Here is a 19,185-nt window from a genome sequence, read left to right as displayed (position 1 = left end):
TCAATGCATACGAAAAAAATATTTCGTTCATGAAATGAATGCTGATGGTTTTCAATAAAAATCGATTAAAAATTACTCATACTCACTTTCACAGTTTAAATATTCTTTGAATTATTTTATCTTTGGCTTAGATCAAAAATAGTTTGATCAACTGTCATTAGACAAGGCAGGCAGGGTTTAAATATTGGAGAAAAATGCTTGTAATAAAAACTGTTTATTAAATGATATATTTTATATATAATAATCATTTATCTTTTTTCTTGTGCTTCGATTTCTTTTTTGTTTTATGCTTTTTACTTTTCTTTTTCTTTTCCTTTTTCGATTTAACCTTCGCTTCGACCCAAGAATCTGAACTGGACGATTGTTCACGCTCTCTCTCATTCCTCGTTCTAAACTTTGGTTTAAAATTGGTTTCAGGTTGTTCTAATCTTTTAAGTAAGTTTTCTGGAATTTTCGGTCCATAAACAGCTTCTTCTACTACAATCGAATTATTTATATCATTTGTTTGCTTATCGTCATTTTTATCAATTTTTTCGCTTGTGTTATCACTTGTCTTAATTTTTGACTCGCTGACATTATTTTCAACTGATTTTTCATTTGTTTTAGGGTTTTTATCTTCGGCGTTTCTTTTCCATGAATTTAATTCATCGAAATCAATGTTCGCGAATATGCCTCTCGGCGGCGAAGTATTCCTTTCTACATTTTTAGGCTTTTCTATAAATTCTTTATAATCTGTGCTAGTGTTCTCTTCATTGGTCTCTTCGTTTTCGCTGTCACTTAGAAATATGGACTTGTAAAGATCCATTCTATCGAATTTTTCTATTGTTTGCACGACTTCGGTCTCTTTATTTTTAATTTGCAAGTCCTTTTCGCACTCCTTCATGAATAACTCTGCGACTGTCATTCTTTTATTATGACCAGTGTTCGCTTCCACTGGTTCTATAGGCTTACTGACATGTGCTATCGGGTTGATATCAATTTCTTTATCTTTCTTAGGAGTTTTTCCATGGTCAACGTTTAATGACTTCGATCCACTAAACTTACTCTGTTCTCTCGTAAAGCTCTCTTTGTCGTGAACCGATGATTCTAAATATGAGAAAATTGAATACGATACTTTGGGTTTGTCGTCCTTCTTAGTTTCAATTCTGTGAACAAAAATGTCAAATATCAAAAAAAAAAAAAAAATCTAATAATAACAAACAGAATATTTTGGCTGCTTTATATTGTTAAATTTTTATGTGGAATTTAATATTAGTATTAGTGTACTTTAATTTATCTTAGAACAAATTTAAAAGACTTAAGATGGCCGAATGTTTTTTTTTTAAATAGATAGGCAGACTGGCAGTTGGACCACGATATTGTAAGTGTTCACCACCACTCATAGCATAATACATTGGTATTGTAAAAAATTTAGGACATTATGTATTTTGCCGGTAGGTCACTGGTTCACTCACTCTCCAAACCGGATCACAATATTGCAAACCTACTACTATTCTACCACCAAGCTGCAACAATTATTGAAGCTTCGCAGTAGAATAGGTGATGAGTGGGTGATAACTACTCAGACCAACACAAGTAAAATAGTAGTAAACTTTGTCTATCTACCTCTCTCCAAGCTCCGGTACATTGAACCTCTTGCAGACAAGCGGTTCCGGTCGCCATTTCACTTCCCTTCTCGTTATGACTCCGTACGCTCCCATTTTAGCCGCTTCAATTTGCTCTGGTGTTGCTAACCCGTAATTAATTGAGCTCTTCGCCACGGCACTCAGGGGGTTCAGGGCGCCGTCGTCTGGCTCAGAGGCGTGGGTGAACCTTTGAAATTTTTTAATTTTGTATATTATATTATAAACAAATCAAAACGTTCGTCAATAAAGTAAAAGAAAGAGAAAGCTAGGTTACCTATCAACATTCACAAGACAAAACTGTGTTTTATAAAACCGTAACCGTAAACCTTTGAATATCCCACTGCTGGGCTTAGGCCTCCTCTACCTTTTTGAAGAGTAGGTTTGGAGCTTATTCTACCACGCTACTCCAATGCGGGTTGGTGGAATACACATGTGGCAGAATTTCGGTGAAATTAGACACATGCAGGTTTCCTCGCGATGTTTTCCTTCGCCGTAAAGCACGAGATGAAATATAAACATAAATTAAGCACATGAAAATTCAGTGGTGCTTGCCTGCTTTGCCTTAATTCCTAATATAAGTGTTCGTGTCACCCAAGCACCGATTGGGTGAACGAAACATGGCACTTGGGACAACAAATTAAGAACCGGATAGAGCTTGCCCGAGATTTATTTAATAAAATGAAGAAAGTTCTGTGTTGTCGCCGAACATATGTTATAATATTAGTTTTTTTTTTTTATAGAATAGGAAGGCGGACGAGCATATGGGCCACCTGATGGTAAGTCACCAACGCCCATAGACATTGGCATTGTAAGAAATGTTAACCATCGCTTACATCACCAATGCGCCACCAACCTTGGGAACTAAAATGTTATGTCCCTTGTGCCTGTAATTGCACTGGCTCACTCACCTTTCAAACCGGAACACAACAATACGAAATACTGCTGTTTTGCGGTAGAATATCTGATGAGTGGGTGGTACCTACCCAGACGAGCTTGCACAAAGCTCTACCACCAGTAAAATAGTAAAAATGTCATAAGTAAGAATAATAATGTTTAGTAACAATTCTTACCTATCTCCCATGATTCCTGATAAAGGCCTATATAGCTTAGCAGCTTGTTCAAACTCCGCCATTTCTCTATTCCTCTCCCAGTCACTCAATCTATCCCCTCCAGTAGCCCCATCTCTTTCTATCGTGCTATCTCCTTGCAAGTAGCGCTCGTATCGAGCTTGTTTCTTCGGATCGCTGACAAACGGTTTGAAAACGTTTATTTCTTTGCCGCTATCTTTTATGGAAATGAAATCTATTTCTTTATCTTTTTGTGTATTCTCCGTTACGAAGTTGATCGTTTTCTCGAGAACTTTGGTCACTTCTGTGTTTTGAGTTTGTGTGTTAGTGTCTTGTTCTTCTATCTTCGGGATTGGCTTTTCGCCGAGTAAAGCACCTCGAGCTTCCGACGTGAGATCGTGGCGTCCTAGACCTGAAATAAAAAAATAAAAAAAATTTAATAAGCCTTATTATACTGTACAAGAATAAACAAATGATAGAAGATGCTTGGAGTTAGTATTTATCGATGTTCACACACAATATAAATATATGATTATTACATGTATTTCTTTATATTATTTAAAAGAGTAACTACAGAGTTTCTTGTCAGTTTTTCTCGGTAGAATCCACATTTCGAGCCGATGGACAGGATTAAAAATATAGCTGTCTTATGTATGTTAAATTTATATTAAATATCATTATATTTTAACAGATAGAAAGAGATAGCAAGTATTTCAGTGTTCTCAAATTAAATTTGAAAATAATTATACTACCATTCGTCACTTAGATCTCGAGATACTATAATCATCGTACTGAGTTTGCTAGCGCGAGTGGGTACGGAGACCTCTGACCTTGATCCCTCTGCGGCTCCGCGGTGGGCTCGAACCGGGAGCGCCGGACGCCCGCGGGCGCGGGGGTGTAGTCACGCGGGAGTGCAGGTGGGGGGTAACTCGCTATTGCCGCCGGGGGTTTAGTCGCCCTCACGAAACCCTCCAGCACCTGATGATATACGTAAAAAAACTGTTCATGAACAAAATTCGATGACTTGAAATTTTAAAAATCAATACAGATACGACGATACGATGCGTTTAGCGAATACACCGTAATAGTAGACCGGCGGAATTGCCGACTCAGAATGAGTTACATTGTTTAGTGAGGAGAATTATTACTAAAATGTTAAGCAATTTTTTTCGCGTTTCATTACTTTTTCGTCGGTTTAATAATACTCCAGTATATTATTTACTTTTTTATTATATATATATATATATATTTAAAATTTCTCCTCACGTCCTCTTGACTTAAAAAAAATACTCCAAATCTATTATAAAACTGTCCATTTAACTCATTGTCATAATACACGGTACTTTGTACATTAGTAAACGTACTCGCGGCTCTCTGCAGCTCCCCGGCGCGTCGCGGGGCGGCTCGTCCGCGGCGCCGCCTGCCTCGCGGTCGTAGTGCGACATGTCGGGCGCGCCGAACACGTCGTCGTCGTCCGCCTCGAACGCGCCCACGCCGAACGCCTGTCCGCGGATCGACACCTGCGCGTCCAATACCATCCAATTAATTACTTTTTAAATACTTTATCGTGTTTAATGTTGAAAATCGTGTTTGTGTGTTTTAAGGTGTTTTCGACATGGTAGGGCTTTGTACCACCCCCTCGTCAGCTACTCTACCGCAAAACGGCAGAATATTTTAGTGCAGGCCTATGTGTGCAATCACGTAAATATATATAAGTACCAAGAATGATAGAGATCGGGCGCAGTACCCTCGACGACAGCGACACCGAGTCAATACTGGTGGTAGAGCTTTGTGCGAGCTCGTCTGGGTAGGTACCACCCACTCATCAGATATTCTACCGCAAAACAGTAGAACTTGGTATTGTTTTGTTCCGATTTAAAGGGCGAGTGAGCCAGTATAACTACAGGCACAAGGGACATGACATCTTCGTTCCCAAGGTTGGTGGCGCACTGGCGATGTAAGTTAATACTTCTTACATAGCCAGAAAATAATTACAAAAAAAAAAAAATAAGATTATTATTATATATAAAGGTATGTTACCTTCTTTCCTTTTTCGTTCATAAGTAAATGGCTCTTAGAGCTGCCGGCGCCGCCGTACTCGCCGACCAAGTTCCCCAGCACCGAGTGCCGACTTAAACCCTTATAGCCGATACCAAACCGATCGCTCTTATGCTGTAGTATGTAAGGGTCATAATCGTCTGGCGCGAATAACGTGTCGTATTCAAATTCCGAGTCGGAACTTTCGTCGGATTGCTTGGTTTCCTGGAAGAAAAATTACATTTTATTAATTATACAGTTTTTATTTATTTATTTAAAACTTGTTGCACGACATATAAATAAGATGAGAGAAGTAAGAAACAATCAAAGAAAAAGAAAATAAAAAAAATGGTGCGCAAACACGGTTTTATCGCTTATAGCGATCTCTTACTGACAATCTTTGGTAAAAGAATTTTTGTAAGAGAACAGGTCAGTGCATTTACATATAAAAAGGAGATACTAAATATTTAATAAACAGTTTTGTATTTATATTTACTACCATCCCGCTCTAACTTTCAGATACAATTGATACCTTCGGCTACATTAACACATATGATATTCTACCGCAAAACAGCAGTACTTGATATTGTTGTGTTCCGGTTTGAAGGGAGAGTGAGCCAGTGTAATTACAGGCACAAGGGATAAAATCTTAGTTCCCAAAGTTGGTGGCGCATTGGATATGTAAGCGATGGTTGACATTTCTTACAATGCCAATGTCTAAGAGCGTTGGTGACCACTTACCATCAGGTGGCCCATATGCTCGTCCGCCTTCCTATACTATAAAAAAAAAACACAATTTTCGTAGAGACATCTATTTTTTTTTAACAATATACTATATCTTATGTTACTCGCAGATAATGTAGCTTTCTGTAGGTGAGAGAATTATTTAACTCAGTTTAGCATGAGTTTATCCATTACAAACAAATTTTAATTCAAATTTCTTTATTTTTTATAAAAATATTTATTAGCTTATATAACATTAAGCCCTCATTCCTTTAAAGCCTCATAACAACAATAGTTTAAAAACAACAATTTTGCGATCATTATCGTCACTTAACATCAGTTGTCAAACGGCTCACCTGTCTTATATCTGTAGGCATATAACACCCATACACCTTGTGCTGGTCTTTTGCCCGTTTCTTTTCCCTTCGCGTGACTCTGTCTCCCACCCCTTGACCTTCCTTCCAGCCCATTCTACGGAGCATCTTCACCGCAGTCGTCTCGTGCACCGCTCGGATAAATTGTTCTAGAACTGGTTCACCTGGTAATTTGAAATTCAACCTTATAATGAAGTTCATTAAAATTCTGTAGATATTATGACGTTTTTAATGTTATAGGTAGGGGAAATGGCTAATTATAATTCATGTCGTGCTTTACGGTGAAGGAAAACATCGTGAGGAAACCTGCATGTGTCTAATTTCACTGAAATTCTGCCACATGTGTATTCCACTAATCCGCATTGGAGCAGCAATGTGTGGTGGAATAAGCTCCAAACCTTCTCCTCAAAATGGGAGAGGAGGCCTTTAGCCCATCAGTGGGACATTCACAGGCTGTTACGGTATGGTAAATGGTCACCACAACCCGACATTGGCAATGTAAGAAATTTTAACCATTCCTTAATTTTGGTTGCATTTGACCACTCGGTGAACAGTAGCATAAATTAAATGTACATATGATGTCGATTTAGTTCGCTTTATACCAGGAATAGGCCCATCATGATATCGTTGTTGATGGGGCCGCTTCTGTCCTGAGAACTCATTCTTTGTCTGCAAATTTCTAGGGGCTATTCCAAATTCAGAACGATCCTCTTCATCCATGAAGTCTTCTGGTCTTTGATTCTAAAACAAACAGCAATGAAGAAATGTTAAACAAGAGTGTATATTCTTAGCATAGTAATATATAAGGTATTTTTACATATTCAGCTTTAAGAGACTGTCAGCTAATTGCAATGGATTTTTTAGAACCACTAATTTTTGATAAAAGCATTTTTGTATACATGGATTCATCTTTACAAAAAAATACTACCCATGAGGACTATTTAAATAATATATTAGTGGCATGTCATTAGTTATATATACAATATATATACATTTATATAACTAATGAAATACCAGTTTTAAAGTTCGATGACAACCTTTTAAATCCAAAAAGATTGATAAAATCTATCCATTATTTGTAGAAAATTTCAATAATCACATAATAAATACACATAGTATTATTAGGAGATATGGAAATTTTACATTTATGAAACTATGCACAGTAAGTAAACATTAAAATGACTTTAAATTATTTACTAAAAATTAGACATTGCATAATACTCACAGAAATTTGAGCCTTTTCTAAACGTGAACTTTTAAAACTACTTGGTGCCCATCCTTCCGGTGTTCCCACTGTATTTCCATATCCTGCAGAAAATCCACCTGTGAAAGCACCGTGGAACCTTCGGCGCCCATGCTCATCTACAGCATACTGGTCTGGCTGTTGCTGAAACTTTCTCTTTGAAGGCACCTCATCTGCAGAAACAAATCACACAATTTGAAATGCAGTTTTATCATCACTCCTTTTTTATTTAAGTGAGTGAAAGTAAGAGTGAGTGAACCAGGATAATCATAGGCACAAGAGATTTAACATACAACATTGAAATGAGCACAATTATAGTATACATGTTAGTTTATACTTCTTACAGTGCTAATGTCTATGCCGAAAAATAAACACTATCAGATGGCCTATTTGTCTGCCAATCTAAAATACGTTAAAAAAAAACGACAATACTTTTAAATAAGTTGCATATTGAGAATATATTCTCATCGTTATCTAATTGGCTTCGTATAGAGAAGCAACGCGGCGAGTTCCCAAAATTATACAATTATTAATAATTGACTCGAATATGTTTTCATGTTGTCAAATACTTTAAATTATTTGTTTTTTGTATCTTAATTCTATTAATTTGTTTAACTGGTAATTACCATACCTTCTTCAAATGGTTCAAGTGGAGTACCGTAACGAATTAAATTTTCTTCATCTGAGTCGTCACCACTCATTTTCCAGATTTTTTTACAATCCGGTTATATATGAATTATTAATACATTTCTTTACGAATTGTATAAAAAAAAACAATGCGAATAGTATCGTAATTTCTATGAATTTGAAGTTAGATGATCGCTTACGAAATGTCACTTGTCAAATAACAAAATATGTTTACGTTTAGAAATAGTTTAGTTGGTTAAAATTAAGAACGTTTTTTTACTTTAAGCTGTAGTCATTTGTCTGTCAGCTGTACTTATACTTAAACTGCGGCCTGGCCTTGTGGTTGGCCCACTTGATGTTACTTTATTTTGAAATATTTAAAATTACAAATTTTATTAATACCGTTCGATAAATCCATTCATAGTTGTTTCATATAAGTTGTAACAATCCCGAAACCTAAGAAAACATCATGTCACTTACCGTTGGTCTAATAATTAAAAATTTGGTAGACATAATTATAATTTCCTACTTGATATGAATAAATAAATAGGATAATCTTCATGGATAATCCTTCAATAATTTCAAATACAAATACCCACCAGACAGCAATATTAGAATTTGGCGATGGTGGCGCCCCTAAATTAGAAGAATCATATCATTAATCTATAGTTTCCTTCCTGCCAGTGTCTTTACACAAAGTTACACTTACCGTCAAAACCGATTTTATTATACAAAAACAATTTTATACTCACTAAAAACTACAATTATTTCTTGTCTATTTAAGGCAATGTTAAATGAAGAATAGGTAAACATAATAAAACAACTATAAAACTAGTCATAAAATTAAAAAGGCTGAATTCCAGATTAATTAGTTTGTTTAAATATTTTATGAATTGCAATTCTCTTCAAGAAAAAAATTAAGAAAACCGAATAGTATTGAGTTTGGTGCAGGTTTATTTTTTTTTTATAGATAATACCAATAAAATGTTTATTTGACCTATTTTATGGTACTTATAAAGATTCTAACAAGCTGAAAATCTTACCAAATAAATAAATAATTTAAGACACAACATAAGGGCCAGTAATGAAACAACATATACTTCTACAATATATTTTCAAATTATAACATTAGTAAGATGTACTCTTGTTAAAAATTAAATATTATAAAATTTTATACAACTATGTCATTAATCTACACACCGTTACATAAGTACAATAAAATATAATATAATAAAAAAAAAACAAAATAGACATACTAAATAATATACAATATTAATATCACAGATAATTTAAAAAAAAACCAAGATTAATTTACTCATCTTATTCCAAATCCTAAAACCAGTTTATCTGTCAACATTTCCTCGATAACATGTTGGAGCTTGCTGATTGTTCGAAATCTGTCATTACCGTTAAGACAGGCACTTAATAGTGTATCAAAATGAGGTCTCGATGAATTAATCTCTTTTGGTATAGGATATAATAATGGATTTTCATCACCGGCCAGAATATAACAAGCTGCCCATAAGTTATGATCACTGAGATGATGTTTACACATATTTTCAATTGAAAATGTAAATCCTGAATCAATAATGTCTCGGCTGTAGCGTTTATACCAGTCAGGCAGATCTTTTTTAGGGGATATATGTTTGTCAAGTATTACCAAATCTTCTAAATCTATGAATGTTATATCATCCTTTTCATTAGCGACTATGTTATCTAGAGACCAATCCATGAGATAAAAACGGAATCTGTTGAAAAAGAAGATTTATAATTAATTATTGTTAAATTAACATGTACTTATGAAACATATCACAATAAAGTATGATAAATATTTAATATTTATATTTATATTCATACATTTTAAGCATTCAGTCTTCATTTGCTTTTTAACTGAGTATTTCGGGTGTGATATATTCTTCTGTATCTTTTATTTCCAATCGTAAGGTATCATTTTGAGCTCAACTTTCAGGCTATTTGAGTTTTGGAAATTTTAGCTGCTTCAAACAAAATATCACCATTGCAATGTAATATAAAGAGTAAATGTCACCGGAACATACATTAAGTTTATATTTTCATAATTATTAATCAGTGAAAAAGTCGAGATGGCCTAGTGTTTATAACGTGTGAATCTTAACCGATGATCATAGGTTCAAACCCTGGCAAGCACCACAGAATTTTCATGTATTTAATTTGTCATTATAATTCATCTCATGCTGGGCGGTGAAGGAAAACATTGTAAGGAAACTTGCATGTGTCTAATTTCACCCGCATTGTAGCAGCGTGGTGGAATAAGTACCAAACATTTTCCTTAAAAAAGGAGGCAAGCCCAGCAGTAGGACACTCACAGACTAACAGCCTTACATTATTAATTGTAAACTGACCCGCTAAGGACTTTAAGGCCCTTAGACCTTAAGGTCTTAGGCCCTGTAATTAGTGTTAAGATTACCTGTCATGTTTAAAAGTAAAATCCATAGCAGCTTCTAATATTTTCTGTGCATACTTCAGTTTCCTGTGCCATGCTATATGGTGAAGAGTTGAAAGAGGTTCTCCTTCATAGCCAACAACTTCCAATCTCCCACACACTCCTCCATAAGGTGGAACTGGCCACCCTTTAGACTTTGGTATCACCTGCAAAATAATCAGTTATACTTTACTAACTTTATCTAATAATTTTCAATCGTAATGTTATTGAAAACTTCATTTCTTCATTAATTTATTTTTAAAGGATGATTCATCTCAATCATAGAAATATTTTCTGAAACCCAGTGATATTTTAGATGCTAAAAATAAATCGTTTCTTAAGAAAAACAAGTACACATTTATTCTGTTTCAAAATTATAATTACCTGCAAAATAATTGGCTCTGGGTTAATATTTAGTATTGTCCAAATATTCAACATTTCAGATTTATAATTGCCTTTTCTGCTGTTTATAATAGGTTGTAGTAACTCATACAAACTATATGCATATGGGCACAAAACTAATCCTTTTCTCGGCTCACTATCAGGCCAAGTTATATTGTATTCCACAGTTTTCAATACTTTATCATCAATATTAGAAGCATTAAGGAGTTCAATGGGCTTACAATTGTGTTTTAAATGGAAAGCTTTGCAAATTTTTCTATCAAATTCGCTTAATTCCCAATCATGTGCAAGTTTTTTTAATACAACACGTCTGTTCGATTTTGTGTATCCATAAAATATGTTCTTAGCATTAAACATGTTAGACCAATGAGAAGATTCTAATGTTATCTGATTTGAATATAATTCAGGACAAACGGAAACCCCGTAGCAAGCTGGGCAACGATTCAGATCTGTGAGTTGCATCACTTGTGGGCCTTTTAAGCCGCCAAATAAAAGAACAGAAGCGTAAAACGATACAGCAAATGCCGTTACTATCAAGATAACTCGCTTACAAAATCTACGTCGTAAAAACATGTTGTAGTTTTTTTTATTCATTATCTTAAAAAAACTTCGATACAATGCAGTACATAATTATAATTGAATAACAAAAATAACATGTTGAAAATTCATATCAAAACATTTTATAATTCATATAGCAATATGTGGATACGCTCAAATGTTTCCGGTCTTGTTTTGTTGAATTCATATTTTAACATTTAATTAAAACATTGTATGAAATATATATTTTTTTATATTTAACTCTTTTATATTTTCAGATTCGAGATAGCAATATTAGGCATTAGCAATTTAACTTTTAACTTGTTTGTGGCCTTGTTGTTTATCAAATGTCAATGTCACTAGAATTTGGCATTGACGCTTAAACAGATATAAAATATTGTTTTGATAACTAAACTCAACAATACAAAACAACTAATTCGTGATAATTGTGCATTAGTAATATTAAGACGTAAAGATGAGGTGCACATACTGTAAATTCGTTTATCCAACGCCCCGGGCGGATTCTTTTTATTTACTTTATATAAAATTAAAATAAAACAAAATATACATTACAAATTTATAGCAAAAACACGCCGTCTAAGAGATTCTCCTGTGGCATTGTACCCAAGACGCTGGCAGTATTGCCTCTCTACACCACTAGACTCAACCTTTGGGCTAAAAAAGCGCCAGCTCTGGGGTGACCAGAAGTGTGGACCAGTTTCTTAGAAAGATCTTTTATAAAAAATTTTTGTATTAGACAATCATGGACCTAATGTTTCAAAACCCAGCAGCGCAAATTCATATAATTTTTAATTATATAAAATCAAGGTAATTCATATATTATTTTACTGGTGGAAAAAAAGTCGAGATGGCCCAGTGGTTCGAATGCGTGAATCTTAACCGATGATCGTGGGTTCAAACCCGGGCAAGCGCCACTGAATTTTCATGTGCTTAATTTGTGTTTATAATTCATCTCGTGCTTGACGGTGAAGGAAAACATCGTGAGGAAACCTGCATGTGTCTAATTTCATTGAAATCCTGCCACATGTGTATTCTACCAACCCGCATTGGAGCAGCGTGGTGGAATAAGCTCCAAAACCTTCTCCTCAAAAGGGAGAGGAGGCCTTAGCCCACCAGTGGGACATTAACAGGCTGTTACTGTTTACTGGTGGTAGAGCTTTGTGCAAGCTCGTCTGGGTAGGTACCACCCACTCGTCAGATATTTTACCGCAAAACAGCAGTACTTGTTATTGTTGTGTTCCGGTTTGAAAGGTGAGTGAACCAGTGTAATTACAGGCAAAGGGACATAAAATCTTAGTTCCCAAGGTTGGTGGCGCATTGGCTATTTAAGCGATGGTTGACATTTCTTACAATGCCAATGTCTAAGGGCATTTGGTGACCACTTACCATCAGGTGGCCCATATGCTCGTCCGCCTTTCTATTCTATAAAAAATTTATAGAATAGAAAGTAATATTTTTCTATGTGCGATTTTGCCATTACATTTCAAAATATTTTAGAATCAATGTCTAATATAGGATATTAAATTTTCTCGTCGAATATGTATCTTGCTCGAGTAAGCTAATAATATTGTAAGAACACAGTTGTCATTTAACTTATTATTTATAATATAAATACAATATTCATATATGTTAAAAACATGTGTTCTTCAATTTATTGACTAGGTAGACCTACCTACCTGTTTCTTTTTTCTACTATTTATTGTCAATGTCAAAGTCAAAATATGTGTTGTTGATATTTCGATCGTTCGACATAGAAATAAGGAAATAGGATTAGCCTTACTTGGAAAATCAGTGCAATGTGATTGTTATTAATTAAAAAAAAATCAAATGTAAATGTTATGTTCAAACTATGATTTAATACAAGTGTAATAAAGAATATATTGCATTATTGTGTTGTGTGAATTAAATAAATTATTATTGGTGTCGGTTTTTAAAACAGTTTTCCATTTATTATTAGTTAAATATGGCTTTTATTTCTTATTTCTTTGATAACTACACAGCAAGTTTATACGATATAATTGGTGAGTAGATTTAATATTTCTTTGTTTATTTTAATTCACATTTTTAATTTAATTAAATGATGCACGCAAAACAAAGACATATATATCCTCATAAGTTTATACCTTGCGTCATCGTGAACTTTGTATAGGTACTTTAAATAATTAATATCTCTAAAAAATTAATTAAAAAAAAGTATTAAATAATAACTTCTTTGTGTTTTAATTATTTACATATTATAATCACACATTTTTTTTTTCATTTTTTTATTGAGGCTTACCAACAGTTGTATACACTGAATATAAGACATAAAAAATTTAAAAAATATATATAATTACAAGCGGTGTTTACCTATAACGTTTACCTATAATGAATTATAGGTAAAAACTGCTAGTAAATATACATAAAAAGAAAAAGTGGCTACAGCAAATTCATTTAACATTAAATATAAATAAATTTATATTTTAATAAATGACCTTTAATTAAAATTAAAATAAATAAGTTATTTTAGTTTGGTTTAGGCTTGGTTAGTTTGGTTTCAAACAACAAAACTACTATGTACTAATAATAACTATTTTATATGATTAAATTACATGATTAAAAATATTAGGAATTTTGAATCATAAAATTTTTATATGATTTACTTTTTTTTTGGTTTTAGGTAGACATGCTTGAATTTTCGGTAATCGATATTTTTTAATAATTTGTTATTATTTTAACAATTGCAAAAAATTTAATAAGAAAAGTCATATAAAAATGCAATCAATTCAAGCATGCACTTGGAGTGCTCTGCACTCAAGTTTTAACAAGTTTTTATTTTAATTCTAATAATTAATGACATTTAAATTTATAATGTTGTAAATATTAAAAAACAAGATTGAATACATAAATTGTAATTCTCTGTTTTATGGTTATTGAAAGATTAATCATTATCATCACTATCAGCTCATGTTCATCCACTGGACATGGGGCCCAGAGGGAGATTGCCCAATCTTCACATTTACAATTAATACAATAAACAATATATTTACAACATCAAATATCTAATTATTATTTTGTTTTCATTTAGGAGATCTTTCATTTCAAAGAAATAATTTAAATAATTGACTATATAGTTGCACGTTTGAATGATCATGCACATCAATGTGTCATGGTGATGACACAAAATTCATTTTTAAGCTACACTAGATAAAGATCTTTCTAAGAAACTGGTCCACACTTCTGGTTACCCAAGAGATGGCGCTTATTTAGCCTAAATGCTGAGTCTAGTGGTGCAGGAGGCAATAGTGCCAGCTTGTTACAATGCCACAGGACAATCTTTTAGACGGTATGTTTTTGCTATAAATTTGTAATGTGTATTTTTTTTTCTATTTTAATTTCATATATTATAAAAATGACAATACAAAGTTTCCAAAATATCAAAAATTACTTTAATATAAAAAAAAACTACAGTTGACTCAACAAAAATCTTATATTTATTTGTATTTGTCTCATTCGCAAAACATATATTAATTGAGTTATATCTTTGTTTAATTTTGTAGGCATTTGTGTTAAATATATATGCTTAGTACTATTAGTTATAAATAATTATAGAAAGGCGCTGTATTATATACCGTGGCCGAGTGCCACAATGTCAATAAAAACTTGTTTTATATTACCTTTTTAAAAATTGTTAATATGAGTAATGCCATTATAGATCAATTAAATTTATTATTTTTGAAACATTTGGTGGATGGCAAAATGTGGTTTATTAGTTTTATATTATGTTCTTTGGTCGTTTCATTGCTAGGTCACATAATTATATCGCTTACAGTGTTTACTTAGTAAAAACCTGTTATTGCCAAGGAGCAAAGGTGGCGTTCTATCATCGGTAACATATTTGCTTGTTGGTTCTGTTACAAACATTTTTACGAATCTCTCAATAAAACTAATTCAACTAAACAAAAAGACAATGTAGTGATAAGAATAATATAGAAAGTGATAAGAGAGAAATAAGGTTAGATTTTAGCTCTGTCAACTTAGTTCAAAGATTATGTGCAGCAAAATTGGTACCAGTGGCCCAATTCTTTCTATCAAAAAGTCTTGTTAACTTAGGTAATAATTTTTTTTCTGAATTATTGTCTTTTCACATTCACGCGGTCACGGCTCGGTCGGCGTGCGGTGTGAAGTAGCCCTTTTTTCCGGACGCGGTTCCCGTTGAAGCAGTGTACTTACCTTACCCACGAAAACAGTTGCGTCGACCAAGATTATGAAAATACAGCATAATTTTTTTGATATGGAGAGTCAGTGAAAGAAATTCTCTAATCATCAAGATCTACCTTGATGAAGTACCAAGAGAACAGGACACACATGAGACTCATCTAAATCAAAATGCTATTAGTAAATATTTTTTTAAATTAATTTACAAATGACTTCCTAATAATAAACTAATACAATTTTTTTTCAAGTTTTTTAGATATTTCCTGCATCGATATAATAAAAATCTGTGCCGGTTTTTTTTTAATTTATTTAAAAAAAATATTATCGTTTCTAAAACAGCATAGGTTATTTCTCTCTATCAATGAATGAGATTAAATGATTTTGAGATTTGAGCAGAGAAAAACAATTTTATTATGATGACTGCCAGCTAATTACTGTAAAACAATGTATTTTCCTTAACGTTTTTATATACTGGGACGGTTCAGTTATTATGGTAGAACAAACTAGAAACTCCTCGCAGAGTCGTGAAAGGTCAAACAGTGACAAACAATGTCTTGAATATAATTATAAAATTCAAAGGATTATCACCGTAAGTGGGTTAACAATAATTCACGAGTGAGTTCTGAATTTCAACTGGCACTGTTAATGTTACCCTTGATTTTATTGTATGTTTATGTCGTATCTTGCATAACAAAGTATTTTCACACGGCGCCCCAAAAAAGCAACACCGTGGCAAGTCTTTGACCTGTTAATGAAACAATAAAGAAAAACATTTCGATATTTCAATAAATTAATTTGTATCTGATGTAGTCGGATATTCAAGGCCAGAATCTTTTTGGAGTATATATTATCAATTATTAATTTCCACGTATATTGTATGTAAATATGCACCTCAATATATCGGTCACTGACATGGCCTATTGTTCGCGGTGGGTCCTTTAATATCATTTTATATACAGTTAACAGTTATATGTTAAAAAATTAACAAAGCTCAACATCTGTTACGTGCAATACGATGAACAAAAACAATTGTTTTAAATGCTATGTAAAATTCGATATTTAAACACTTTGTATACGGGGTTTTCCCTCAAATTAATAAAATTATTTAATTTATTTAATTTTATTTTAAATAGACTCTACCGCCCATAGACATTAGTAATGCAAGGAAACCATACATGACATTGCCAATGCGCCACCAACTTTGGAAACTAAGATTTTATGTGCTATGTGTCTGTAGTAACAAAGCAATAGTAAGTATTGCTGTTTGGCGGAAGAAATTGTGATGAGTGGGTGATATGTACCAAGGCGGGTTTCCACAAAGCCCTACCCAAGGTAAAAAAATAAATGGATCTCGTCGTTTATTAGTAAGGAAGTAGAGAAGTAGTATGTAGATGTTGTGACATTATTTAATGATATCTAATCGCAATGTTTTGAAGATCTGTCTAGAATAATAGCAGATAATATGTCTTTTCCGTGCACTTTTTACGTAAAAGCCTAATATGATTTTAATGCCACAATTTTCTAGTATTTCATGCTAATCCTGAATCAAATAATTTAAATATAAACGCATATATCCTCCACTTTCTACTTATTAGTACATTAAAAACAAAAAACATTTTATTTTTGGAGCAAAAAATTCTATTGTTATAGCAAAATAATATAAGCTTTGCATGATTGATACAAAGTTCATTTGAAGGTAGATTGAATCAATACACTGCTCCAAAAAAGTATGTGAATTTTACTCCAAGGCTTACTGATTTTTATGGCTTATGGATGTGATGGAAATCGAGTGGCTCAGCGAAGTTTACCGCACACTTCTCTCAATTTTAAAGGCATCTAATTGTCTCTATTATCGTATATATCGTCTCTGATGATTTCATCAGCTACATTGGACGGCGTTTCCATGGCACAAATGTCAGGATGTAGGATTTGAAGTCTCATCATTTCCAGACTGGCCTGAATATAAAACGGTATCATTATCAGTTACACACTATTCTTTCATCAGTTCGTTAGTACACCAGGATAAGACATTACACTACAAATTTCGTGCTTTATATGATTTCAATCACGACTGTTATTTTGTTTTGGGATGGTTTTTGTTTGAATTCGTATCTGCGTAACTAGATATTTTCTTATCAATTACTTTCGATTTTATTGTATTTATGTCCTCCTGACCGATTTTTGCCGCGGCGGCCAATTTCAATAGAGATTAGCCAACTGCGCAGGACATATTATACTACACAAGTGTCTGCACAAACACAGATGAACTCTCTATTCTAATGTCATTCCGGCACGATTGGAAAGAGTTCAGGCGCAGGACCAACGACTGTACGTGTTTGCACGAGAGTGTACAAACTTCCAACTTCAGCTTCAGACTGCTACTGAGAATCTTTGCCAGTAAAACTCAATAATATTCAATCGGTCCGACCTAGGGTTTGAATCCAGGATCTCGAAATCTGCTGTCTTATATCTAGCCACTAGACCAACAGGGTAGTAAACGAAACTAACTCGTTTATTGTATTAGCGGTTATATGAATACACGGGTAGGCACTAATAGTAATGACCCAATCCAATCATCTGTAATTGTAAATCCTGTGCCTCACGATCTTTGTGCCGTCTCGACTACTTGCGTCAAATTATGTCATAGAGTTATAATTTACTGCCTTATAAAGATCAATTACCAAGGTTATTTTATTATCCCTCTTCATTCGGAAGGCGGAGACTGGTCTAAGTAATGCGATAAGGGATGATAACATCGAAATAGCCCTAAAAACAGAAACATCATGGTTTACGAGAAGCGGACTCAGATGTTTATGAATATAATGTATTGGTATTCGAAACAAAATACTCATAAAATGACACGAACAAAATTTCCGTGTCACTTGAATTATAAAGATTTGTCCAAACCTTCGCTGAGCTAGTAAATTCCCTGATGCACATACAATCCGGGTTAAATATATATAATTCGTTTTGGTTTTTGTGCCATCTGATATTTTCCTTTCGGCGTCGAATATTATACCGATATATTTTCACTCGCAAAATTTCACTCGTCACAGTTTTTTCTACCTTAGTTACTACCTTACTTTGTTAGCACCCACGTTAACTTGAAAGTCGTATTTTTTTTATTCAACGTTAACACTAAAATTCGGCAATTTTATTTCTTTATTGTCGGTATTGAAATATGGCGGCCTCAATCGCATTTATTTTACCAAAAGTTGTGTTTAATAAAAGACTGGTTGATTATTTCAAACCTTAGAAATGAAAAACACACACACACATATATATATATATGTGTGGGTGTGTATGTGTTTTATATATATATCTAATAAAAATAAGTTTTGTGCGAATAGTTACACCAACATAATAAATAAATAAACAATTAACATAATTATGTGTTATTAAATGTGACTGAAAGCAATAGATAAACATCTGTATATATTTTTTGGCAGAAGAGTGGAACACATTGAAATGTTCACAGTCTTGCTGCGGGAATTCATGCAGGAGCCAAAAAAATCGACCAGAAATTTTAACACAACAACCTCTGAATCTGCAGCCCTATACTTCTAGCTAGCGTGCTGATCACTAGAAATATACTCAGATTATCTTTTCCGAAGTTTATTGTAATGATATTTGCGTCAATGACTTCTGCGTCAAGAGAAGTATTCGATTATTCTGAAAATGCTCGCCAAATATGGTGTTATAGCTCATTGTGTCTGTTGTTGTTACGACCTTATTTATGTTTTCAATACAATTAAGATGTATTTGGGTATGAATGTATACGTGAAGAGAAAATAATATTGAACTGAATTTGACATTACAGGTGACATGCCACTTGGAGACATTCAACGGTTGCTTCAGGCGTTTTATACTA

The 19,185-nt window shown here is 33.4% G+C and overlaps 3 protein-coding genes and 1 long non-coding RNA gene across 4 annotated transcripts in view; 2 read left to right on the top strand and 2 right to left on the bottom strand.

Moving 5' to 3' along the window:
* LOC126777392 (uncharacterized) overlaps positions 1-19,185 on the top strand; it is a 172,593-nt gene that overhangs the window by 91,305 nt on the left and 62,103 nt on the right. The window lies entirely within an intron of this gene.
* LOC126777347 (G patch domain-containing protein 1 homolog) lies at positions 210-7,836 on the bottom strand. The gene is made up of 10 exons (XM_050500359.1): positions 7,701-7,836; positions 7,052-7,242; positions 6,429-6,567; positions 5,809-5,990; positions 4,733-4,954; positions 4,057-4,212; positions 3,523-3,670; positions 2,696-3,104; positions 1,606-1,812; positions 210-1,145 (listed from the first exon to the last, which is right to left on the bottom strand). Exons 1-10 carry the CDS (start codon positions 7,768-7,770, stop codon positions 245-247), a joined length of 2,625 nt encoding a protein of 874 aa, XP_050356316.1. The 5' UTR covers positions 7,771-7,836; the 3' UTR covers positions 210-244.
* LOC126777370 (divergent protein kinase domain 2A) lies at positions 8,932-11,417 on the bottom strand. Its single transcript, XM_050500408.1, has 3 exons — positions 10,542-11,417; positions 10,143-10,324; positions 8,932-9,444 (listed from the first exon to the last, which is right to left on the bottom strand). The coding sequence occupies exons 1-3, from the start codon at positions 11,151-11,153 to the stop codon at positions 9,012-9,014; spliced, it is 1,227 nt and encodes a 408-aa protein (XP_050356365.1). The 5' UTR covers positions 11,154-11,417; the 3' UTR covers positions 8,932-9,011.
* LOC126777372 (transmembrane protein 68) overlaps positions 12,870-19,185 on the top strand; it is a 38,850-nt gene continuing 32,534 nt past the window's right edge. The window contains exon 1 of the mRNA XM_050500411.1: positions 12,870-13,138. Coding sequence (XP_050356368.1) covers positions 13,081-13,138 — 58 coding nt within the window. The 5' untranslated portion in view covers positions 12,870-13,080. The remainder of the gene's footprint in view (positions 13,139-19,185) is intronic.

This window comes from Nymphalis io, chromosome 22, assembly GCF_905147045.1.
Source record: "Nymphalis io chromosome 22, ilAglIoxx1.1, whole genome shotgun sequence".
Classification (NCBI taxonomy): Eukaryota; Metazoa; Arthropoda; class Insecta; order Lepidoptera; family Nymphalidae; genus Nymphalis; species Nymphalis io.
Note: the sequence above shows the minus strand (reverse complement) of the source record. Positions and strands in the feature narration are given on the sequence as shown.